This window comes from Ursus maritimus, unplaced genomic scaffold (assembly GCF_017311325.1).
Source record: "Ursus maritimus isolate PB19 unplaced genomic scaffold, ASM1731132v1 scaffold_2, whole genome shotgun sequence".
In the NCBI taxonomy this organism is placed as follows: Eukaryota; Metazoa; Chordata; class Mammalia; order Carnivora; family Ursidae; genus Ursus; species Ursus maritimus.
In genome coordinates this window covers 74,269,032-74,294,881 of record NW_024424452.1, presented here as the reverse complement: position 1 = coordinate 74,294,881, position 25,850 = coordinate 74,269,032, and the positions used below count along the sequence as shown (strand labels likewise).

General features: G+C 40.9%; 1 protein-coding gene across 2 annotated transcripts; it reads left to right on the top strand.

Moving 5' to 3' along the window:
- The first annotated feature begins 4,395 nt into the window (after positions 1-4,395).
- On the top strand, positions 4,396-24,867 carry SELL (selectin L). 2 transcript variants are annotated; one of them, XM_008695894.2, is made up of 9 exons: positions 4,396-4,572; positions 5,424-5,505; positions 7,392-7,778; positions 8,687-8,794; positions 12,442-12,627; positions 14,059-14,244; positions 15,498-15,626; positions 19,790-19,808; positions 24,475-24,867. In XM_008695894.2, exons 1-9 carry the CDS (start codon positions 4,570-4,572, stop codon positions 24,491-24,493), a joined length of 1,119 nt encoding a protein of 372 aa, XP_008694116.1. In that variant the 5' UTR covers positions 4,396-4,569; the 3' UTR covers positions 24,494-24,867. The 2 variants fall into 2 exon arrangements, with proteins under 2 accessions (XP_008694116.1, XP_008694111.1); XM_008695889.2 differs by lacking the exon at positions 4,396-4,572 and having other exon boundaries at positions 5,394-5,505.
- Positions 24,868-25,850: the final 983 nt, after the last annotated feature.

The window sequence follows — 25,850 nt, the reverse complement described above, 5'->3', positions numbered from 1 at the left end:
CTAAGTTCCTTAAGGGTAGGAGCAAATAACCTTATTCATTGCTGTGTTTCTAGAATGTAGCATATTCCTGATATGCCATAGATACTCTACAAACATTTTTTTAGTGAGTGAACAAATAAGTGGGCAAACAAAAGCAGATGGGCTCATGATAAGGAGCAGGACCACTTTTCTCAAAAGGAATGAGTTGTCTCAGAAGGCAAGGTTTAAAATCCCGTGATGGAGACAAGATAGGTTTGCCAATAGTACAGAACAGAATGGAAATAAAGAAGAAATAAAGGAGCTAGTTAATGGCCTGGAGGTTCAATGAGGTGCGATTGACAAGAGTTGCAATGAGATACTTGAGCATTAGATCTATGAGAATAGGCGACTGTGATTAAAGAGGGGGATGCTGGAGTATGTGACTTTTGAGTTGATACAGTTTGGGGGGATGTCAAGGTTGAGGCTGTGTCCAGGGGAGAAGGTCGTTCAAGCCGAGCGAAGGCGGAGGATGTTATTGGAGAACTGGGCACCCTGGCTGTGGGGTTACCGGTTGCTTTGTGAGACTGCGCATTCCTTCTACCCATGATAAACTCATGTTGGAAACTGCAGTGAACACAGTCTTGGTTGAAGCAATGAACAAGGAAGCCTTGCAGTCATCTGTGATGGGGGAGAGGCACAAGGGAAGGGCAGTGGTCCTGTTTGTGGACCTAAGGCTTCTTCTGTCAGTGGTACTCACTGACCCTTCCTTCAACCATCTCCTGGTGGGCAAATAGTCCTCCAGCATTGGTTTCAGTCTCTCTGGGGTTTTGTGATGGTTTATAATGCTCACCTACTGATTCTAGTTCTGCCCTTTGGGGACCACAGAATAGCAGAATAACCACTCTTCTCCGGATCACCCTTCAAGTGGCTGCTAACGTGTCCTGTGACCTTGCCTACCCCAAATCTTCTCTTTAGATTGAATATGCACTATTTTAAAAATTACTAATATTGAGGCGAAGTTTATGTAACATAAAGCAACAGTTTTAAAGTGAACGATTCAGAGGGGTATTTAGTACGTACGTAGTGTTGTGCAGTCACCACCTCTATCTAGTTAAAAATACTCTCATCAAAAGAAAACCCTATACTCATGAAGCAGTCAGTCCCCAAGCCTCTGTCCCCCCAGCCCCTGGCAACCACCAGTTTGTTTTCTGTCCCCATGGAGTTGCCTATTTTAGGTATTTCATATAAATGGGATCACATAACATCTGGCCTTTTGTGTCTGGCGTCTTTCACTAAGCATAATGCATTCAAGGTACATCCACATTATAGCATGTATCAGTACTTCGTTCCTTTTCATGGCTGAATCATATTCCATGGTAGAGATGAATGTGCACCAAATTTAAGCCAAATTTTTCACTGTATGTTCAAGAAAAAATGTTTTTAACAAATACAAAATCCATCGGTATGACTCAAAATCATCCATATGAAAAATGCTTTGAGAAAAGCGAAAAATCACAGCACTGGTGGACTCAGTGAGAGCAACTTAGTGAGGGGCTAAGTTGATGTGGTCTGGGTCCTCTAGAAATCTAACATGAGATAAGGACAGAATCTAAAATGTACAGAAAAGTGAAAAATTGAGTGTATATCTGACAATGTCACCAAATAACTCCTCCCCACCCCCACCCCCACCCAAAACCCAACTTTGGATGGACCCATGGTCTCTCCTTCTCTTGGACAAGGGCCTGTGTAGACAGGTTGCAAGTCTGGAGCCTGAATGTAGTTTTGGCTGGAAGCCAGATGACCTAAACCAGCTTTCTGAAGAAAACCCTGGATCTTGGTTTTCAAAGAAGAATGAGAATGTCCAACAAACCAGTAGAACAACAAAGATATTCAACAAAATAATGAGACTAAAAAAAAAAAAAGAAGATAAAATCTTTCCTTAAAAAAGAAAAGAACATTTGCAGTTTATGACCGAAAAGGGATTTATTTATTCACTTATTCAATTGGCATTTATTGAATGCTGGACCTACTGCCTCTGCAAATATACAGGATTAATATTCTGAAAACTCTTCTGCATATAAGTTTAAATTTCTAGGTGGATTATAATAACTTGTTTAAATATATAGCTGAACTTACAAAAAAGAATGGAAATCTCTGAGAACAAAAACAATTAGGAAGCAGGTGCCTGACCATGTAGGATTTTGTGAGCCACCGTAAGGACTTTAGATGTCACTCTGTGTGGCATGAGAAGCCACTGGAGGATCTGACTTGTGTTCTCTCATGCTGCTTATTTTTCTCCTCTCTGCCATCCATTCTCAGGCATCCCTGCCCTGGGTCCCAGAGGCTAAGCCCTGCAGACTGCATCACTGGCGGGCTGATTTCTGATTGGTTTGACTAATAAGAGGCTTGGACAGGAGATCAAAGAACAAGAGGAGAGAGTGGCCAGGATATGTTTTATGCAACCTGTCCCTGCACAGGTGTTCTCTCTAGAAGCAGCTGTATCTCTCCTCCACTACAACTCCTGATGGGCGGCTTCTCCTTTAGGTTTGCAATTCTCATTGGATTCTGATAACACCATCTCCTCTCTTGAATCTTCAGCCCTGGGGATACAGCTGTTCCTGCTACTGCCAACCTCTGGATGCCTCACCCTTTCTTGTTTGTTTTCTTAGCCTTGCCCAGCGTATGCAAGTGGTCCCTCCAGTAAAGGCTCTTCAGTGGGTGAAGAATTCACTCTTCTGGGGTGAATTTTGTTTCTGGCTGGGACCGTGACTGATACTCATTTTAACTAAATCATTTAAGTTGTTTTGCTGAAAAAAGCTATAAGAGGAAGAGGGTAGAAATGTGGAACTAGATGGGGGGACTTCTGCAATAATAGAGGTGAGAAATGATAGTGGTTTGGACGCATAATGGAATGGAAGGGGTTGGATATTTACATGGCAGAGCCAACAAAATTTGCTGACCTATTGGATATGATTTGTCAGAACAAGAGGGGAATCTCAATTAACTCCAAAAGCTTTGGCTTAAGTAACTGGAAGAATGGAGTTATAATTTGCTGAGATGGCAAGAGGCTTGGGAAGAGGAATTCAGAATTTCAGTTTGGCACGTGTAAAATTTGAGAGGCTTATTAAACAACTAAATGGAGATATCGGGTAGGCATTTGGCATTTGGCTGGGAACAGTCCTTGCTAGAAATACAAATTTGGGAGTCATCAAGGTGAAGAGGCTGGCTCGGATCACCAAGTCAGTGAGGGATGAAAAGAAGAAAACAGTGGGGAGCACTGCTCGGAAGGTTTGTAGAGCAGAGAGATGAGAGCCGAGCAACAAATGAAACAGAGAATGAACTGTCCCTGCAGTAGGAGGAGAACTAGGGGCAGATTGGTCCAATAACATGACGGCGGAGAGTTGGTTGAGGGCTTTCACGAAGCGGGGGACCTTGGCGGGAGCAGTCTCAGGGAATCGGTGTGATTGAAAGCCTGATCCGACAAGGGTCAGGAGAGACTTGAAGGAGAAGACTCAGAAATACAAGTCTAGACATTTCCTTCAGGAATAGTAGGAACATCGACACTTCGCGGGGCCCCTTCGCTCCAAGTTTGTCCCCACTTGGACTTGTCTTCCAAACTCCCCGCAGAAGATGTGCCCCATAATCGTCAAGAGCACAGGCTTCAGAACTGACTGGCCTGGGTTCAAAACCCCGACTGTGTCTCTTACTAGCTTTGTGACTAAACGCAACTTTCTTAAGCTCTCTGAGACTCTTTTAAAAGGGGGGTGATGACAGTGCCTGCTGGGAATGTGGTAGTTAACCGTCGTGAAGATTCAACAAGGTGATCCGTGTGCAGTGTTGAGCTCTCCAGCTATAGCTGTTATTACTCATCTTTTTAAAAATACAACTCTGATTTTGTCATCACTCTTTCTTTCCACTGCCCTCCATCATATAGGTCCTAATTTCGTATGCAGTCTATTACCTTACACTCCAGGAATGCAAAACTACTCTAGGCCCTCAGACTCCCCAACTTTGGCAAAATCCTCCCAGGGTTTTGCTCTCTTCAGGGCTCAACTCCAGAAGGTGCCATTACCAGGGATCTCCGCTAGGGGGCGAGCAAGGACAGAGGGAGCAGGAACTGTCTACTGAAGTTTGACAGCCGTCAAGAATTGGTGCGAAGTGCTGTTTTGACTGTATGGTATTTGCAATTACCTGGGGCCAATTACCATGGATAGCCAAGAGGTAGCACAGGCTTTATCCAAAAAGAAAAGAGGGGAAGAGAGAGAGAGTTGGGGGTGGAGGGGAGGGAGGGAGGCAGAGAGAGGGAGGAGGAGAAGACAGGAGGGATGACAATGCCCTTGGTCAACAGCTCTTCTTTTCTCAGGGTGGTGACAGAAGTCAGATTAGGAAAGGGGTGGGGAAAGAGGAGCAAGAAGAGGTGGGGAAAAGTGAGGGGAAGGGGAGGAGGATGTGAGACTTAGTCTGAGAAACGAAAGAAAGCAAACCTTTCTGGTGGCACTCCACACGGCCTCCCAAAGCACAGCACACCCAGCTGTGGGCAAGGACCCAGGCACCCTGGTGTGGAGTTGAGTGGCTGAAGTCCAGAAGAACTAAAGCAGGACGAGCAAAGCCATGGTGAGATTTTAGCCTCAAAGATTTCCAGATGCTCAGACAGAACCCCTTGGGATTGCAAAGACAGGTGGCAAAGGACAAGAAACAACACACTTCATTTTTGGTTTTAACAAAGCCAAGAATTAAAAATGCTGAGTCTAAAAGGTGCTTCTAGAATCTTTCTTCTCAGATGTGCTGATTTCTCCTCATTGACTTGTCTCTGGTGAGATTCCTGAGGAAGTACTGTCTTGTTGAAATGAGAACTTGTACAGGTAAACACTGGGGTTGCCTGAGAAGTGATACACTGCAGAAAATATGGTTTTAAGGTGTGCAGAGAACTTGTGGTCTGCATTCTGCAAAACGTATTTCTTTTTAATTGAAAAAGAAATGAACTGCTTTTCTTTATTGATGTCTGGCTATCTAATACTTTTGAGTATTTGAAACATTGAAACATTGCAATCCAGTGTAAGATTTTAACATCTAAATCTCAGACATCAATAGCTCATTAAGCATCAAAGAACACTTTAAAAAAAATATACATATTAAATATCAAATAGTTTCATCTAACAGCCCAGCAGAAAGGAAGTACAAAAAATTATTGAAAGGTAGAAAAAATCAGAGTAGCAATAATTAGCAGCTGAGGCTAACACATGAAAAGAAAGAAAATGAAAGAAAAGAAAAGAAAGACAACTCTGTATCAGTTTCAAAGCAAATTTAATGCTACTTTTTTCATGCATATCTAAGAAACCTCTTACTCCAGACAGGGCTAGTGAGCGTATTCATTTTATTTTGAACTTGCCACCACCTCCTCGAGATGCTGTAAACTTGTGATTTAAGAATATAAATCCAACTATAATTTTATGTTGTCTTTGCAGCTATTTCCACGGAAATGTCAGAGTTCTCAGAGGGGCTCATGGAACATCTCCAAGTGGTGGGTCTGGACAGCGCTCTGTTGTGGTACGTTACGGTATTTGTCTATTGCTAAACCCTTTTTAACTTATGCTTATTTTTCTTAAATATCCACTGGGTGCATGTAGCCGCAGGGAAGATTATTAGGTAGATAGTTGTTAGTTCTAACCTGTTACTTTTAGTACTTCCCCCAGAAACCTCCTAAACCTGCCAGACCCTCGTTGCACGATCCAGATCCTGATAATCCCACAAACGTCTTAATTATGAAGAAATAAAGTCAGTTAAGAAATATCTGATGGGACACTTACAATCCATGCCAAATATTTAGCAGGGTACTTTTATTTATTTTTTTTTTAAGGATTTTATTTTCAAGTAATCTCTACACCCAACATGGGACTTGAACTCACAACCCCAAGATCAAGAGTCACATACTCTACCAACTCAGCCAGCCAGGTGCTCAGTACTTTCTATGTTTTTTTCAATAATTTAGTGCACATCAATGCCATTTCTATAATTAAAGTGTGAGCTTCTTAAGGTCAGACCCTTTATATATATATTTTTTATTCTTCTCCCATTGGTGTGGGAAGTTTTATGTCTGATTTTTGAAGACTCTCCAGCAATTGTTTTGAACCTTCTTTCCCCTTCCTAAGGAAGCTAGTGCTTCTTACCCCCTAGCTTAAATTTTGAGCTCCGGCCAAGCAAATGTGCTTTCCTCTGCCCCTGACACATTCTTTATACCATGTCTGCCTCGTGTTACCTGCAAAGCTAGTGCCCTTTTCATTCAGCAAGTGTTTTCCAAGTCCCTATAATGTGTCAGACACTGTTCTAGGCACTGAGGATACAGTACTGAACCAAACAGTTTCTTCCCTCTTAGAACTTACATTAGGATAGAATGTTCCTTCCAAACTCTGTTCTAAATGTTTATTTTATTACATTTTTTACTTATAAATAATATCTGTTTCTCAGTTCTCTGTTCACTTCTGATATATTTAATTGATCAAGACTAATTATGTTTTCTTTGCATCTGTTATTCCTTATTCAGAATCTTTAAGAGACTGTAAAAATTGGCTCTATGTTTTCTTTGGTATTTCTCCATGGTTTTTTGCCCTACAAAAATAAATACAAATATCAATAAATATTGGTGAAAACGTTTACCTTAATGGTAGAAGTGTTTCACATAGATCATACCATGCTTAGAATGGCATATGATACCATGAGGTCATTGCATAATTATGTGTTTGTTTTGGTTTTGTCAAAGCACTCATATTCGAAGCACCCATATGATTATTAAACACCATCAGTTGAGTATCTTTGTGCACAGAACACGATCTAAATTAATTTCATAATCCTGCAGCATTTGGTTTTGTAAATTTCTCTTTTTAAAAAATATATAGTTAGATATATAAGACTTGAGCTATGTACTGAGGCTTTCCCAGAAGCAGCTCTTCCTGTGGTAAAAGATGATCTTTTTGATATGAAAGAGAATACTTAAAAGCATGTTGTTATTCCTGTTCTCATATTACTTCTCCTATAGAAACATAAATGTTGACTTTTAGGAAATTATCCCAGGATTTAAAGAAGTGGGCAATAAGTTTTAGGGATACATAACTATACAGAAATAGAAAAAGAAATGTCAATTTCTAAAATACGTTGATTACATGTCACTTGGAAGAATTTTGAGAAAAAATGAGGTTGTGAAGTAAAATCTAGGAAGCTACCAAATTTGTCTAAAATAAGGCAACGAGCAAAAGTATTATATATTACTGTGAAAAGTGATTAGGACCCGAAGGTCTAGGTTCTACTTCAAATCTGCAAATGACTGATTCTGTGGTCTTGGTTTCATCATCTTTAAGTGGCAAGCTCAGCCTGGATTAGTTCTAGATTCTTTTCAGTTGTAATTGTGAGCCTACATAATTCACACTGATGCCTTTCAGATTTGCTTGCACGTCATGGAACCAACTGCTGGACTTACCACCATTCTGAAAATCCCATGAACTGGGCAAGGGCTAGAAAGTTCTGCCAAGAAGATTACACAGATTTAGTTGCCATACAAAACAAGGGGGAAATTGAGTACTTGGAGAGGACACTTCCCTTCAGCCACACTTACTACTGGATAGGAATCCGGAAGATAGGGGGGATATGGACTTGGGTGGGAACCAACAAGTCTCTTACCAAAGAAGCAGAGAACTGGGGAGATGGGGAGCCTAACAACAAGAAGTCCAAAGAGGACTGTGTGGAGATATACATCAAGAGGACGAAAGACGCAGGAAAGTGGAACGATGACTCCTGCTACAAACAAAAGAGAGCCCTCTGTTACACAGGTAGGGAGTGGCCATGTGGAGAGAATGCTGGGACTCATCCCGGGGGATGGTAGGGAAGAGAGCCATTTCTAGCACATTTTAAAATAAATCCAGCCCCCCCCCCCAAATCATATCACTTCTGTGCATTTTTGGTGTGTGGGGCTGCTCCTAACACCCCAAAACTACACCTTTAAATCAATTTACATCAATAGGTAAGTGTATGTGAGAAGTAAGGCAGGGAAGAAGAAGCAGAGAGATGGGTCCAGCCAGGAGCTCAGGCTCACATGACCCCCGTTTCCTCACTGTTAAGGTACGGGGCTTTATGCTCATGTTTCCTTCTTGGCTAAATCTTACGTAATTCTATGTAATGAAATACTGCCATGTTTCATTATCTATGGAGGATGGAAATTTCTGTTTTCAGTTCCAAAACAGTCAGTGTTTTTCCAAGTCATATTTCAACAGTGGAACAGAGTTAATTTGATCTCTTGTAAATTGGGCTCTCTACTGATTTAACAAGTTCAGACTTCTTAATCTTTCTCTAGTACTTTCTGTAAAGGAAGGGATTGCCAAGCATATTGCAGAAATGGTTGGAATTAGGTCATCATTTAACCTACTTACAACATTTAAAACAAAGCCATTCTAAGAGTTTCAAAGTATGTCACTAAGTTTCCCCAAAATGTTATAGAGTATTAGCCTTGGTAAATTCATTCTCTGTATGTGTCTGTGGTTATAGGGTCAGTATATTACAAAAATGAAAAATTCTAGCCTATGGTTTTATTGCAAAAAAGCTATGAATGTACAAATAAACCTTTCCTGTTCATTAAAATAATTGCAGCCAAAAACTTATCTATACCTGAAGAAGTGACTATGAGTACTAAGAAGTAATCACTTTAAAATAATTTATTTGTGACCCCCCCCCCCCTTTAAAGCTTCTTGTCAGCCCTGGTCATGTGGCCACCACGGAGAATGTGTGGAAACCATCAATAATTACACCTGCAACTGTGATGCGGGCTACTACGGGCCCCAGTGCCAATTTGGTAAGCCCCCATCCTGACTTGTCTGTGCCTATATATAGTTACAGGGGTTCTTATAGCATGTGGAAGTTGACTGGGACAAAATGGTACTAGCCATTCCGAGAAGGAAGAAGTTTTTGATCAGAAGGGTATGCTTGCACAACGTTGTTATGTTTCCTGAAAGATTGCATAAGTCAGCATGAAGTTTCAATTCACTTCTTCGTGAGTCTTTTTGAGTGCCACAAAGAAGGTAGATTTGGTAGATTCCTGCCTTAAGGAACTCATAATCTAGCCAACTTGTTGGATTCATTAGAAGCCTAAAGCTTGAAAGAAACATTGCCATTTTTTGTTAGGAGGGTGAGTTACCCATTTGGTAATCTTGCTTTTTTATGTAATCCTCAAAGTTATGACAGGGCAAGGCTGAGAAAGAAGGTCACATAAGGATACAAAATACAGGTCAGAAAAATATAGTAATAAACCCAATACATTTTGGGTGGGGATACAAAAACAAATGTATTATAGATTCTGCCCATAAAGGATTTGTGATTAACTAGTGGAAATTATATATGCTCATAATTTAGTTTGATGGAAAGCAAGATAAGCTGGAGTTAACTGCCTAATGAAAGAATCTGGTCTTTATTTGACAATGGGAGGCCACTTAGTATCTTAACACCTGCTTTGGGGACAATATTCCTAGAAGCAATTCATAAGATGGACTGGAAAACAAAAAGAGAAGTCGGAGAGAATCAGTAGGAGTCTATTGAAATCATTCACAGTCATGGTGGTAGAAACAGAAAGGAAAGAGTACATACACTCAAAGTCAAGGAGTCTTTGACCCAGTCAACCCACTACCGAAAGAAACATCAAATCCTTTGATTGGTATTGATTGAGTTTCAAAACTATGGTTGAAGTATCTGGTGCATAGGATAGAAAAGTATAAGAAGAGAAAAGCAGTGTTTGTAAAAGATAAAGAATTACAGCCAAAATAAATGTAAATGTCAACCAACTGGAATAGGTCTAACTCATTTCACTCAATTCCTACCCAATACTTACACTCCACTGCTGAAGTTTATTTTTTACTATTTATTTATTTATTATTTATTTATCCTTAATCCTTTTACCTTTTATTTTTTAATTCTTATATCATTGGCATGCTCCTTTTTGAACATGTTCCTTTTTTTTTTTTTTTTTTGGCTTCCATTTTATCATTCTTTTCTGGTCTTCTTTCTACCTGTCATCATTTCTCCTTGAATTTCTTCATGGGCACTCATCCAAGCCCATACACCATTGCTATTTCTCATTTTCTCCCATCTTTTGTCCAGGGACTCTACATGACCCCACTTTGGTCAAACTTACCAATTTCTGTAGACTCACAGATTCATGTGAGCTTTGAACTGACAAATCTTTGTCCAGCCCTGAATTCCAAATATGCCAAGCAAATCTTTTCCAATGCCCCAAAGGTTGTAAAATTAATTGTCCCGGCCAGCTTTCCTTTTTGTATTTCTGTCTCAGTATGAGGCACCACCATTTACATGGATGGATACTCTGGTATGAAACTCTTTTACCTCCCCTTACATTTATGCAAAGTAACACACTGCTCATTTTGAAATGAGAGTGAAACTTACTGTTTCTCTAATTTTCCTCCTATTTGTCAATTCTGCTACTACTGCCCTCATTCCTCCTAGATTACTGCTTTAATTTCTTAGCTGAATTCCACAAGGTTAAATTAGCTTCCCTTAAATATACTATTCATATTATAGGCAGGCCGATTAATCAAAAACAATCAAAATCAAACGAACATCACATATATATCCACCCTTTAATTTCTAACTATTATTTGTCCTACAGGATGAAATCTGAACTTCTCGAGCTTAGAGAAATGCTTAATACATAGTAGGTACTCAGTAAATAAATGAAAAAAGATAACAGGGTTTTGCCCTCGCTCCTACCTTTCTTTCTAATCTCATCTCACATCACCCCCTGCCTCCTCTTTCATTCTAGTAACGTAAACATGCTTGTAGTTCTCCACACTTTTCATATGTGCTTCATATCTCATTGACTTGCTCATGGCTTTCTCTCTCATTTTGCACATAGCTAATACAGCTGTTCGTCTTTAAGACATAATTCAGGGGCGCCTGGGTGGCTCAGTCATTATGTGTCTGACTTCGGCTCAGGGCGTGATCCCAGGGTCCTGGGATCGAGCCCCACATCGGGGTCCCTGCTCCGCTGGGAGCCTGCTTCTTCCTCTCCCACTCCCCCTGCTTGTGTTCCCTCTCTTGCTGGCTGTCTCTCTGTCTGTCAAATAAGTAAATAAAATCTTAAAAAAAAAAAAAAAACACAGTTCAGGGACCATTTTTTTTTTCCAGAAAGCTTTCTTTGGACCCTAAGACAAGCTAAATCTCCCTATTCCATGTTCCAATAGCTGCACACATTTCTTTCTTGTTTATTCCACATTTATTGAAGTCATCCATGTAACTGTCTGTATCCCCTGGTAGGCTGACAACCACTTGAGATCAGTTAAGTATTATTTACCATTTCACATATCAGATTGAGACTATGCCTGGAATATTTTAGGCACTTGCTTGCAGGCATGAGCTGAATTGGTGAACATAAGTTAATTTGGACTTGTACTGTATATGGAAAATATAAAAATTTTCTAATTCCTCAAGTCCATTTTTCATTGAAGTCTGAAAACTAAGGTTATAACGATGGCTCAGATTTGATAAGCAATAGAACACAAGGGTTGAAATCTTTGCTCAAATGGCGTGGCAGGGCCTAAAAATGTGAAGAATGATCTGCCAGGCTCAATTCGATCTACTATGATACCACAAGTCAGAGCAGGGAAATAGTTTCTGGAGGAGGCTGAAGGTAGGAGCTAGAGAGGATGATGACAGAATCAAGGCTGAGATGCTTCCTAAAGCTTTCCCATTCTTTTTCCATACCTCCTACTCCCAGCACTCTAATATGCCTAGGAGCTCTGATGTGACAGTTATTTCAAAACTGAGCTGGTCATTCCCATGTAAGCCTATGTAGGTTTAAACATTCTCTCCTCAGATAATGCCAACAATAATGAAAAGACTAGCTAGTTTTTAATTAGGACTTCCTATAAGCCAGGTTCTCTTCTAAGTCCTTGACTTACATTAGATCATTTAATTCCCACACCAACTCTAGGAAGTTAATACAGTTACCATGATTCCTCTCTCTTTCTTTCTTTCTTTCTTTCTTTCTTTCTTTCTTTCTTTCTTTCTTTCTTTTTTCTTTCCTTCTTTCTTTCTTTCTTTCTTTCTTTCTTTCTTTCTTTCCTTCCTTCTTTCTTTCCTTCTTTCTTTCTTTCTTTCTTTCTTTCGCTTTTAAGATTTTATTTATTTATTTGGGAGAGTGAGAAAGAGAGAAAGCACAAGCAGGGGGGAGAGGCAGAGGGAGAGGGAGAAGCAGACTCTCCGCTGAGCAGGGAGCCTGATGCAGGACTCAATCCCAGGACACTGGGATTATGACCTGAGCCAAAGGCTTAACTGACTGAGGCACCCAGGTGCCCATAATTCCTCCTTCATTGATGAAAAGACCAACGCTGGAAGGGTTAATTCACCTTGTGCCAAGGCAGAGCTTAGGCTTTTAACCCAGACATCAGATCCTTTTCACACTAGCCAATGCTGTTTCTTTTCTTACTGCAGTGATTCAGTGTGAGCCTTTGGAAGCCCCTGATTTGGGGAGCATGGACTGTAGTCACCCCCTGGGGAACTTCAGCTTTACTTCCATGTGCACCTTCAACTGCTCTGAGGGAACAATCCTCATTGGGATTGAAGAAACCACTTGCGGACCTTTTGGAAATTGGTCATCTCAAGAACCAACCTGTGAAGGTGAGTAACTCTTCAGTCTAGAGGTTTTGTCATGGCCGCCTTGAGTTTACAAACTGAGAAAATGCAGTAGAAACTTGCTAAGAAGTCTCTGTCCTCTTTGGAACATAATTTAATCTAATTTGGATCATACTGTGATGTTTTTTAAAGGGCTTATTGTTGCTCAAATCAAAAAGAAAACCACAAACAAAACACAACCAAATACCTCTGAAACCATCTCACAATATGTACATAATTTTCAGTAATACATGGTGTGATTATACTGTATTTTTTTGTTTTAGTTTTCTCATTGTCATGGCATAAATAGTCAGTCTTGCTGAACCTCAGTTAAATGTTAGTTTTTCTGTCCTCTCAATAACCCTTTTTATGTGGCATCTTACTGAACACCAACCAATTTCCTTCTCAGGGGGCTGAGGGTTTTGGTGTTCTTTCTTTCTTTCTTTCTTTCTTTCTTTCTTTCTTTCTTTCTTTCTTTCTTTCTTTCTTTCTTTCTTTCTTTCTTTCTTTCTTTTAAATGGGCTCCACACCCAGCGTACCCAACATAGGGCTTGAACTCACAACCCTGACTGAGCTCAAGACATGAGCTGAGATTAAGAGTCAGACACTTAACTGCCTGAGCCAGGAGCCCCAGTAGAAAGGGTTTTTTTGTTTTGTTTTATTTGGCTTATTCTTAAAACCATTTTTACTTTTCCTCCTCTGTGAACTCTCGGGGGAATAACAACTACTGTGAAAAACAAACACATAGTCTCTTGATCTTTTTTTTTTTCATTCGAAATATGGTGGGTTTTTCTTTTTAACTGCCAAGAAGACTATCCCTATATGGGAGAGAACTGGTGGCATCCGACCTTGTGAAGTTTTGGTTACACTTTCTACATTTATGCATCTGACTCACTAAGTTTAAGTGGTTTAATTCTCAAAAAAGTATCAAAATCATATTGAAATCATAGAACTAAGTTGACCCACCTGCTGAATTTTACAGAAGTTGAGTGACTTGCTTCAGAGAACTGGGGTTCTCCACACTTCTTGCTTTAGGTCAAGTGAAAGGGTGGGAATTCTCTGAATTCACTGAGCATATTCCATGAGAGCTCTTGAGGCCAAGGCCATGTAGCATGGCACACTTCCAGCAGTGTTGGAGAGTTCCCAGAACTGGGCAGCAACCTGGAGCAGCCAACTCTACCCTCTGCTCCCCTCCCTTTCACTCCCCACCCCCCCCAGGGCTGCCAGTGCTCCTGGCTTCCCCTCTGACTCACCACTCTCCATAATTCTCAAGAAAGTAAAGTCTGGAAGCAGCATTATCAGAACTAATTTTTAGAGATTATAAATGTCTAGATTCAATCAGGAGCTCTACAGTTGAGTCAAGTAACTTTGGTTAAAAACCTTTGGTCAAGGGAGGGTCTCTGTTCAGAAACACTGCTTTCTTCTTTTTCATTGAAGTGATTCACTGTGAGCCTTTGGAGGCCCCTGATTTGGGGACCATGGATTGTAGTCACCCCTTGCAGAACTTCAGCTTTACCTCCACGTGCATCTTCAACTGCTCAGAGGGAATGGAGTTGATCGGGGAGAGGAAAACCATTTGTGGATCATCTGGAATCTGGTCAAGCCCTAGTCCAAAATGTCAAAGTGAGTAAATTTGCCCCGATATACTGAAGATTTAAAAATGGAGCTGGTGGGTGGGAAGATAGTGGGGAAAGATAGATTAAACTTTTAAATTGCATTTTGTTAAATGTATGTGGCCTAAAGATAAATTTGTACACATTAATTTACTGTAAAATCCTAGGCTGTTCTTAAGTCTTCCTTCAGTGACAACTCCTATCTTAACTCTTAACATCTAAAGGCACTGTCTCTGACTTATTTCTTATTCATTCTTCTAGTCCACTACTATCTCACTTCCGTTAGTCAAAGTTAGTACAAAGGTCACCAGTGACCACCTAATTCCCAAAATTGTGGATATTTCTCCATTATCTCTAAGCTGATGCCTCCCTAATCTGTGCATGAGAAGGACTATGTCTTCCTCATTTCCATGGACTCTCCACTTGACACAGTGCCCATGCTAAATAAGGTAAATAAATAAGTTGTCCTCTGTTTGGATCCTCTGGGAACTTGAGCCTTTTCTCTATTATACATTTGGCTTTGAGGGTGGAAGCACCTTGAAAGGGTTCATCAAAGTAACACAAAGAATAAGGGACACACCCTGCATTAATATGCAAAAGTACATTTATTTAATTGGTGGTATCAGAACATAGAGTTTTTGCATATGGGTAGCTTTTCAATGAAAGTTCCCAAATGAACGTAGTTCACTCTTTCAAGAAGATATAGGTGTATCCATCTACTTATTTGTGAAGGAAGTGGAAATATGTGGTAAGACCACATCATTTGAAAGACAGTTTAGTGTGGGTCCTTGGCATGCAAACAGCAAGTACATAAGTTTGCACAGTTGTTTCAAAGTAAAAGCATTAATGGTTTCCTTTGATTGATATGTTACCTGGTTCAGATTGTTTTTCTTGAAGTCATATTAGACATGTTAGGTCTTCCCAGTGTCATAGAGTCCCAACTATTGAACAAGGCCGTGGAAATAAATACAACGATGACCACTCTTTGCCAAGATTTTTAAGTACTTCTTCTGGGAGTTCCATGAATTGCAGATCTGGAGATTAAGAATTTACAGGCATTGGGCTAGAAAAGCTTGACCTGTCTCTGTCTCTGCTGTTAACTCGCCATGGTCCCTTCCATGCCAGTTTCCTCATCTGTCAAATGTCATCAAATGGGCTATTACTGGAAGACATGAGGAGGAAAAAAAGCCTAATGTCGTGAGAAGGCACTAAGTAAAGAGTGCTGTGGCCTCATGCTATGGGCCTTACTGCTCTCTCTTTCAGAAGTCGACAGGAGTTTCTCAATGATCAAGGAGGGCGACTACAACCCTATCTTCATTCCAGTGGCCGTCATGGTTACTGCATTTTCTGGGCTGGCATTTATCATTTGGCTGGCAAGAAGATTAAAGAAAGGTATGTGAGTTCGACTTTATATGAAAGTAATACGATTCAAAGTGGAAAAAAAATATAGAAACCCAAAGGAAATTAAGTATGATCAGTTCAACTGAAGCAGGATACCAAGCTCTGTGTTCTGTAGACATCATCCCTGGGGATGTGTGAAACAGCCCACGCACACTTCCATTAAACAAGTTGGCCGATTTGTGCTTTTCATCTGACAAACCTTTTAAAAATGCCTACTGTCTTTAAGGCATCATGCTAGGGTGATAATAGGCAAATGAGATATTTTAATGGTTCTTTGCTCTTCTTTAATTCTGAAAAAAGGATGCATAATCTCTGTCCTCTAAGTGCCTAAATGCCTTTGATCTCAGTGCTACAATTCCACTAGAAAAGGAATCTAGTATCCAGGAAGGTTTTTAAGGCACTGTTCCCCAAAACCTGAGTCACGTACCTGTTGGGCTTCTGATGTGTGGGAATTGCATTGTCCCTGGAAGAAATCCTCACGTTTCCTCCCCAGTGTCTATTCACTGAGGTCACAGCTCTAACCAAATGCACTGCATTTGCTTCGCCTCTACTCTGGCCTGGAGAAGAAAAGGGAATAAGGAGAGCTGTTTGAGCAGCTAATAGCTCCTGCCTGGAACAACACATGGGACGCCACCAGGAGAAAAACAACAGCATCACTCCCCTCACCTCCCTCTTGAGTGTGTCCAAACCTAAAAGTGGGACCGACTTGCTGTTTACAGGCCCACAGTCTGTGGCAGGCCCTGAGTGTGCACTGCCACATTTGGCCAACTCACCTGGCAGAAACATTTAAGACTAGGAAATCCATGGACATTAGCAGCTTTTGAGATATACCTGCTTTAGGTTCAGAAGACATCAATGAACTCAAAGTAACTGCTAAGCAACTGTTCGGTGTTGCATTTCTATGGAGTCAGTTGGTTGCCATTTTAACTTTACTTCAATCAATTAATTAGTATGTATTCTGTTCAATGACTATGGTCTCTAAAGGCTGCCCATCACCCATCCTCACTGCCGGTTGCAGGAATATTATCCACCAATCCCTAATGGTCTTCTACTGTGATCTGATCTTTCATTCCAAATTTAAGAACGCTACTAGTTTAGTTTTATAACCAACCCAGAAAGATGATGGAAGAGGGCACTGTTGATGTGCAAGAACTTCCTCAGTGTCAAGTGAGGGCACCAAGAAGTTCACTGTCTCTGCTCCTGCAGCTTCTGCTAAGACTGGATCCCATCATCTTACAGTATGATATGAAGTACTCAAGTATTACTCTAAGGCACAGGAAGAATAAGATTTTTTTTCTCCCACCATTGATTACCCTTTCCATTGAGACTTCAAAGCCTGACCCCGATCGTCCTTCTTTCCCTCCTACCTTGGGTGATGGTGACAGAACTGAGGGGTAGAGAATGCAGTAGACCATTACACACCACCCTCCAGGATACGGGGGCTGTTCTCTAAATAATCTTTAAGGATTTGGGGGCTGGGAGTCACCTTAATAGGGAGGATATTCCCAAATTCTGAAGTCTTTTAATAACTGATAGTAGAATCAAAAGACTAGAATGAAGTCACTTGTATTCATTCAGTGGCAGGGTGCGGGGTGCAGGGCGGGGTTTAGCTGGCTAAGGTGGTTCTATCAGCAGGGGTGAGAAAAGCAGTGGGGTTGTTTTTACATTTTTTACCTTGGAGTCATTTCTGTACAAGATCTCAAACTGATAACTTGAAAACTACATGCCCCTGCTGTGGGAATAAGTGTGGGGCAAACAGGAAACAGATAACGGGCAGTTGGGCTAGATACCTGTAGGCCAACAAAGAGAACAGAAGCCCCAAAAGATCACTGACTCTGTAGGAGGGTCAGGGTATCTTTCATGTAGCATTTTAATGGACTTCATTTGTGGAACATCTTCTGATATTTCCAACTTTCAAGTGACTTTATCTTCCAAAGATTGTAGTCGTAAGTTAGTTCTTTGCAACATGAAGAATGTTTTCCCCACAGAAACAGGAATGATGGTTGGGTTCCCAGGCTAGACCCTCCCCCCGGAGCTTTTCTAACAGTGTAGCTCATACATTTACAAGAAAAAAAGTTAAAAGCAATAAATCTGCATGTGTATAATAGTTATCAACTCTGAGGATTTCATATGTGTTTTGGGTTCAGCAAGCTGGAAAAAGAGGACAAGTGAATATTTAGGACATAGTAGCCAGTGAAGTGACTAGATTCTTGACTCCTGTCTTGTCCTCGGACGGATCTTCTGAAACTGCAGTTTGGCACCTGCCCTAGTTGTTTTGATATCCAGGCTTTTGCTCAGTTCTTCTGCAAGAGAAATGAATGCAAGCTCTAGAAATGCATGCCCATCCATATGGGCTTGTCTAGGAACATTTTTTCCCCTAGATAATCATTCTCTGATTAGTCATTATCACTAGGCTTGTTTGAAAAATAAGGAAACTGAGGCAGTGATTTTAGGCCAAATGTCTCAAATCCCATATCAGCAGGGGCCAGAATCAGAGATCAGATTCCCATCCACGCACGCCCCCTAACACCAGTGGTCTTCAGAACAATGAAGCTCTACATTTTCTCTTGGTTGTAAGAATTCCCCCACCTGAACCAACCCACAGGGTTAGAACAAGACACGAAACTGAACACGTGCCACTTAGTTCCTTTTTCTTCAAAAAGAACTCTCTCGGTCGTAACAGATTCCTGCTCACGTATTGTTATGTGTGTCGTTGTTCCTAAAAGGAAAATATATTTATATGAAGATAAATAGAGCCTGAAGTTAATTCAGATTGAATTCTCCTTGCACAAATGCATTCAGCCCATCATCAGCGGGCAGAATTTTGGAGGAAATGCGTAAAAGAGTAAATTCTAACATTTTAAAGGTTTAAAACAATATCTGAGCACTGTGTATGTGGTAGATCTTGGCCTAAATACTTTGATGGGTAGTAAGGAGGGCACGTATTGCACGGTGCACTGGTTGTTATACGCAACTAATGAATCATCGAACTTTACATCAGAAACCAGGGATGTACTGTATGGTGACTAACATAATATAATAAAAAATATTTAAAAAATAAAATAAATAAATAAATAATAAATAAATAAATACTTTGAGCACATTTTATTTTGCCAACTCAATGAAGAAGATGTAATGATCATGCCCCTTTCACAGATGAAGGAACTGTGACTGGAGAGGCTAAGCAGCTATTCAGAGATACACCACAGTTGATCAAACAGGATTTGCACCCAGATTGGATGATTCTAGAGGTCCAGTTTATAGCCACTGATGCATAGTGCTTCCCGGTGATTTTTTTTTCTTAAAAAACTTTTTTTTTTTTTTTTGCTTTTATTTCCTCTGGAGTCCAACTCTGCAGTTCGTTCATTAATCTACTTATTTACACTCTTTTTTTTTTCAGAAATGATGTAAGATGGTTTAAGAAATGCATTTAACATAGTAAGTTAAAATTAGTTTAAAAGTAGGTAAGAAAGGAAGGCCAAAATTTAGGGCATAAAAAGAAGTTGGAGCAAGAAGTGAAGTTAGTACATAAAAACGCGTGTCTCAAAGTCCTGTACACTTGATAGAAAAGGGTCTCAGCTCTGGCTCTGTTTCCTGGCAGCCAATCAAAGAAGGGAGCATAACTCGTTATGATATTTAGTGTGTTTGTAAGGTAAAAACACATCAGTTACTCAGATGAATGAGTAATTCCTACCACTGAGAACTGAGTGAAACTTCTTTGTGGATTCTCACAGACGAGGTGGTGTGAGACGTAATGACACATATTCTTACAGTATTAGCAGCCAAGTCTCTTAGGGGAGAATCTTCAGGTGGGCTGAGAGGGCGGGCGGGGAGGGGTAAACACGCGTATGGGTAGAGCGGGACTGACAGGCAATTCAGGCTAGACTTCTGTCTTTAGGATCAGCGTAGAGGATGAAATGGAATGCAGAAGCATCCGCATCAATGGGTCAATTACGTATGAGTTTCTACCACTGTTTGAATTAGCACATTAAGCCAGTATCTCAAATCCCCTTACACACAGGTGGGGTCCACCAACAAATGCATAATATACCTCAAAAGCCAATTTTGGGAGTGGGACTCTGCCTTCTTACTTTAAAAAAAATTGGAATTATCTACTTTCACTGATGCCATTTTTCTGTTTCTTCTGTTCTTAGGTAAAGAGTCCCATGAAAGGTAAGTTTCATCAGTGAGAAGTTTCCATATCTGTTGATCTTTTCTCTACCTTCCCTGAGATACTTCCTGTTATAGCTAGACATGTTAACTCCTTGGTAACTATTTATATGAGGTCTCATTCAAATGAAGTTTCCATATAAAGTGATAATCCACTAGCCTCCTTTAAAAGCTGTGCTTTTGGCTTTTTTATGTGAGTGGTTTTGTTTTAGTGCCAGGGGGTTAGAATGAATGAATGAATGAATGAACAAATGAACAAATAATGCCCTATTAAGAAAAGGCAGTTATGTGAAGGGAGCTTTTTCTGATTATCCCTGAATTTTCTGTAAGGATTGGAAGCATGATGACATCTCTCTTCGTGTCCTAGAGGAATATAAGGGCAATACCAAATACAGGGTTCAGGAAACATTCAATTCATCAAGCATTTATTGAGAAACTAATAAATCCCAGGCCCTAAAGAGGTATAATTCTGGACCCCAGGCCTTCAGTGCCCTAGTACAAGAATGTAAATGACTTCTGCTCTGATAAGCGTTGACCTTCAGAAACGTGGAAAGAAAAGGTGGGGAACATGAATTCTGCCTGTGGCTTCCCCAAAGAGGCAATTTTTTTTCTTAGCTTGATGTTGGACCTCAGATTGTTTTCAGCTGGAGAAACAGACTGAGAAGTATTGCAGACGTGTGAATACATGGTTCAGCTGGCAGAAGTGAAGACGTCAAAACGTTTCTCGGTTTCAGGGGTTCAGGGACTTGTTTAGAGATTTTGGGAAGGAGAGTGTAGATAGGAAGCACTAGGGAGGTGAGACTTTGGTAACATACTGAGTGCCCAGTTAGAAAACCGAGCATGTTTTAAAATGCTGGAAAAAGGATGGTCCCTGAGGAAGTTGGTTGCTTGTTCAGACAGCCATGCTAACAACCACAAATTGTTATGAAGAAGTTCAGTGAACTGTAGCTTTGAGTGCAAAAGAGAAACCATGAGATTCTTAACTATAGGGAACAAACTGAGGGTTGCTGGTGGGGAGGTGAATGGGGGGATGGGGTAATGGGGTGATGAACATTAAAGAGGGCACATGATTTGATGAACACTGGGTGTTATATGCAACTGATGAATCACTAATTCTATCCCTGAAACTGATAATACCCTATATGTGAACTAAATTGAATTTAAATAAAATATTTTAAAAAGAGCAACTGCAGAGATAGAAGACAACATAAGCTGGATCATAGAGTAATTTATAAGCCATATTAAGGAGTACGGACTTAATCCTAAAGTCTTTGGGGTAAAGCAGGTGAATGTCATGCTGAAATTTTCACCTTTGAGGATCATTCTGCAAACAGGGGAGTTGGGTGAGCCTGGAGGCAAAGAACTGTTTTGAAGACATTTGAAGTTATTAGGTTAAAGCTGATGGTGCCTGTGTAGAGAAATAGCAGTGGGGTTGAGTTCAAAATCAAGTGAATATGGTAATTAATTGGCTAAGTGAGAGAGAGAAGAATCAAAGAAATCATCAAGGTTTTGATCAGGAGCTCGTGGATGGCTGCTGTCTATACTATACTCTTTATTGAGAAGGGAACATGAAAGAATGGGTTTTGGAGGTGAAGATCTTAGGTTCAGTTTTGTCTGTGCTGAGATTTAGGTGTCTGTGGCTCGTCCAGAGTTGATTGGTTCAATCTGTAACACAGGGGCCACCTTGGGGCAGGAGAGTGGATTTGGGGGTTCTCACGTTCCAGAAGGTTGACTGCTATTTTGGGAGCAGGTACAGTCATCTGAGAAGTGTGTGGATTGGGAGAACAGAAGAGGATGTGGGAGAGAGGGTGGGAACTGGGGAAACATCCATATCAAACGGGTTGATGAAGGAAAAGGAGAAGGGGGAGAAGTTGCCGGAGAGGTAGAAGGAAGATGAGGAGAGTCTGGGTCATGAATGCCAAGGAAAGAAGGAAGTAGAAATGGTTCAAAGGCAGTTGGGAGAACCAGTAAGTTCCCACTGGATGTAACAAGGGTATCCGTGCAGAGACTGCTCTGTGTTTGAGGTCATGACTGAAGTCTGATAGCGAGGAGTTGAGGGTTCAGTGGAAATGAGGAAGTAGAGGCAGAACATGGAAGCCATCTCTTTTAAAAACTTGGCTAGGAGATGATACAGGAACTGGACGACTGGATAAGGACATCAGGTCAGTGAAGGTTCCTACATTCTATTTTATTTTATTTCCCTATATTTCATTCAATACTGTAGATGGGGACCTAGACCCTTCTCTGGGCTGGGCTCCCTATCTCTGTGGGCAGGAAATCCACAAGATATAAAGATTTCTTTCATGCTCACACCCAGTGAGTGAAAGTCTTTTCTGGCACAATCCACCCAGAGCCGTTTTCTTGTCACAGGAACCACCTGTTTTTTAATTGCCACTAGATGGAAGCAGATCAATTCAACTTTTTAGAAGACCTGGGGGGACAGGAAGAGAGGCTGGCAAGAAGAGTATTAGCATTAAGTTAATTACCACAGTCAGCTAATTGCCACATAAAGTTTGATGGCTCACTGGTTTTTACAATGAATCAATCAATAGTTGTTTATTGCATACTTTTGTGTTGGAACAATGCTAAGCTTGACTGAGACACCAAGAGGAGTAAGTCCTTGACCCTCACCTCAGGGAGATTATTATCTAGTTGAGTAGTGAAGACAGAGAAATTAAGAACAATTATTTTCAGAAAAATATAAGGCAGAGGATGGTAATGGACAATGAACTCTGTGTTAAAGTACTTTTTCAATACAGAAGAAGCTTGTTGATCCCAGAAAATGTTATCAAGAAGGTGAACCCTGGGTTGGTTTTGAAGAATGGATGGGATTAAGTGTACAGAGAGAAGCAGGGGAGACAGACTATAGGGAAATGATTAAACATGCTACGGTAGTGGGGCTGGGACAGCGTGTTCAGGAGGCAGTGACTGGAACTGCTGAGAGCCCAGGGTGTAGAGGAGCTGTGAACAGAAGTTGGAAAGGAAGGCTGACCCCATCAAGACAGGTCCTGAATGTATCACCAGATGTTCTAGAAGGACTTAACAAAGAAGCATTATTTTCCCAGCTGCCTTGAGACACCTCTCATTTATTGACCAAGATGACTTGAATTCATCGAATTATAAAATTTTAGGTCTTGAAGGGATCTTGATGGATGTCATGTTCAAACTCTCTTTATAACTGAGCTAGTTGAATCACTTTCCTATAGGCCCTGAGCTAGTGACATAGTTAAGATAATTGTAAACATTTATGAAACATTAATTCCATGCTGCACACTGCTCTGAGTGTTTTAGGTGTCTGAAATCAGGCAACATTGCCTACAAGCCTGTGGGGGAGAAGGACTATTAATACTCTCATTTTACAGGTAAAGCAACAGAAGCAAAAAGAAACAAAATATCTAGTCTGAGGTCACTGAATAAATGACAAAGCTGAGATTTGTCCCCATTTGGACCCATCCTTATGCATCTAGAATTCAGGACTCAGTGATAGAGTTCTAAGTCCCAGACACCCTCTGCCCCCCGTGATGCGACGACTTTTCTCCCCGAAACCATTTGCGATGGCACTGAGGAAGGGGTGGGGTCGAAGAAGCAGAGTGTATTTCTAGAACAAGCCAAACATAAGATGAAAAGCATCACACTAAACATTGGAGCATTTTTTTTAAAGGCCTGGTGCCAACTGGTATAGTCCTGTGTGCTCATCCTTAAAATGGTGAATGACCAACTCTTGGGCATTTGTGGTTTCAATTCTTGCTGGGTTATTTTCACTCTTCTGCAAATTGGTTCTGTTTACCACCTCATTTGGTTTCTAGTGTCTAAATTCTGCCTGGGTAAAAGCTACACCCAAGATACACAGGAAGATACGATGCCAACCTCAGTGGAGGGTATATGTGAAATTTTGTTTTCAGATACATTTTTATCTCTGTATTGGCAAGCACGTTTGCAGCTGCTGAACTGTGGTTTACCCTGGCAGTTCATCATGACAGCAGAGTCTCAGAATCTGCTTCTCCCTTTGAAAGGTCCTATTAAGACATGCCATATTTGGCTCCCCCACCCCCATTCCTCCCCCACCCTCTGCAAGAATGAGACACCTGTGTCACACACACAAAAAGGTGTCATTTAGCTCATGAAACTAGATTTGTCCCATTTTCTTAAATCATGTCCCACCAGAATCAGGCGTTTAGAATTACCACCATATCTTTCACAAGCTTTGATTTTTCTCTCATTTCTCTATTTGAACATTGTCATCTTCGTCTACTTTTCATTGACCGCCCACTGCTAAAAATCTATCGAAAATGCCCTTCATGCTCATTCAATCTGAAGACAAAGCCTGTGTCCCAGAAATGTCTCCGGGTGTGGTCCCTGGACCAGTAGCATGAGCGTCACCAGGGAACTTGTGAGAAATGCAGAATCTCAGACCCCACCCAGACCCACTGAATCAGTCTGCATTCTAGCACCACCTCTGGGTGGCAAGCACCTGCAAGTGTGAGAAGCCTTAGGGTTTTATTCTCATTCCTTTGCCTTAGTGAATATCCCGTGTCTTGTCCAACCTATCCGAAAGGCATTTCCTTCACTCCTCTTCTAACCTTCAGTGAATAGTTACCTTTATTACGAACACTGTTCACTTTTGCAATTTTTAATCTTCTTAATTTATATTCTCCTGTTTTTCATTCAGGGTGAATGATCCATATTAAAGCACCCTCTGTGAAAGAAAATTCTTGAGATACTGAAGTGTCGCTGGATCCTTCAAATCCCTCCCTGAAAAGTATCGCATGGTGATGTCTCCTGCATTGAAGATGAAGTGTGTTTCCTTCAGCGCATCTGGAAAGATTCCTGCAGGACCGGCAGATCTTTCTGCTCCCACTGTGCCCCTCACCCACCCCTGCAGCCCAGCTACAGTTGTGCTTTACATAGCTCAGTGTTTCATTCTTTTTCATGGACCATGGGGGGAGAAGATAGCCATGGAATATAAAGATGTCCTATTTTGCTCTCTATCTTGACTCCATTTCCAGTTACAACTCAGTGCTGTACGTGATGACCTCAAATACAGTGGAAACTTGCTTGTGTACCTACAGACTCGGTTTTGTTGCAAGTCACATTTTATCTCCCTTGCCCTCCAGTCGCCTCTAGGGGTGCATTCTTAGAGATAAGTTCTTAAAAGTGATGTTACTCTTGCTTCCCAACTCTAGCAAAGTAATGGGGTTCAGTTCCAAACAGAGAAAGTGCTACTTGCACAGTAGCCTCACCTTCTGTAAATGGAGGCCGTCCTATTTAGCTGCCCCCAGCCTCCCCACCTTCTGTCTTCCCTTCCCAGTTGGCCGGCTTCCACATGTAGCATTTCATGAGCATCAAACCAAGAGAGAGAAGAGAGAGATAGCCTGCACTGATTATTATTATTTTTTTTTTTTTTTGGTTTTCAGTGTTGCTCTTTTTATTGGACCCACCAAGATGTCTTGTATATGATGCTTTTTTTTTTTTAGTGACCACTATATTGTTAATAAAAAACATCACCAGAAAGCTAACTGCAGTCAACAGGTCTTCAATGTCAATTTAAACAAGTAGAAAGAGTTTCCTCCCACCCCAGCCCTCTTACCCATCTACCGAGATTCTCCCTAGTCTTTAAGATCCATCTCAAGCACCGTCCCTACACCACCCTTACTTCTTTCATAACTAGTCCTTTCATAGCTAGTCCAGATCTGCGGCCTCCTGCTGCAAGTTTTGTCTACAACATGCAGTTTTGGACTTAGCTGGTTTTTTTTTTAATGTTACTTGGTCTGTTATTTTAAAAACTGTCACGTGTATGTTTTCTCCCAGTGAAATTCTACCCTCCTTAAAGACAAAGATGGTGTCACATCCGTAGAGTGCTGGCTCATTACTAGACACTTGGTAGATTGTGTATTCGTGTAACTCAGAAAGAGCATACAGTGTACTGTTGATACAGGTTGCAGCAAAACCTCTCTCCATGCATGTGATGACTCGAACAGATACTCATCTAACATGGCTAACTTCTTACAACAGAATAGGGGCCTGGTAAAAACTAGTTGAAATCCC

Excerpts from the sequence above, each read along its gene's own strand:
- SELL (XM_008695889.2), top strand. The coding sequence starts at position 5,409 with ATGTTGTCTTTGCAGCTATTTCCACGGAAATGTCAGAGTTCTCAGAGG. Across the intron at positions 8,795-12,441 it reads CGGGCCCCAGTGCCAATTTG|TGATTCAGTGTGAGCCTTTG; the intron begins GTAAGCCCCCAT and ends TTCTTACTGCAG. Across the intron at positions 14,245-15,497 it reads CCCTAGTCCAAAATGTCAAA|AAGTCGACAGGAGTTTCTCA; the intron begins GTGAGTAAATTT and ends TCTCTCTTTCAG.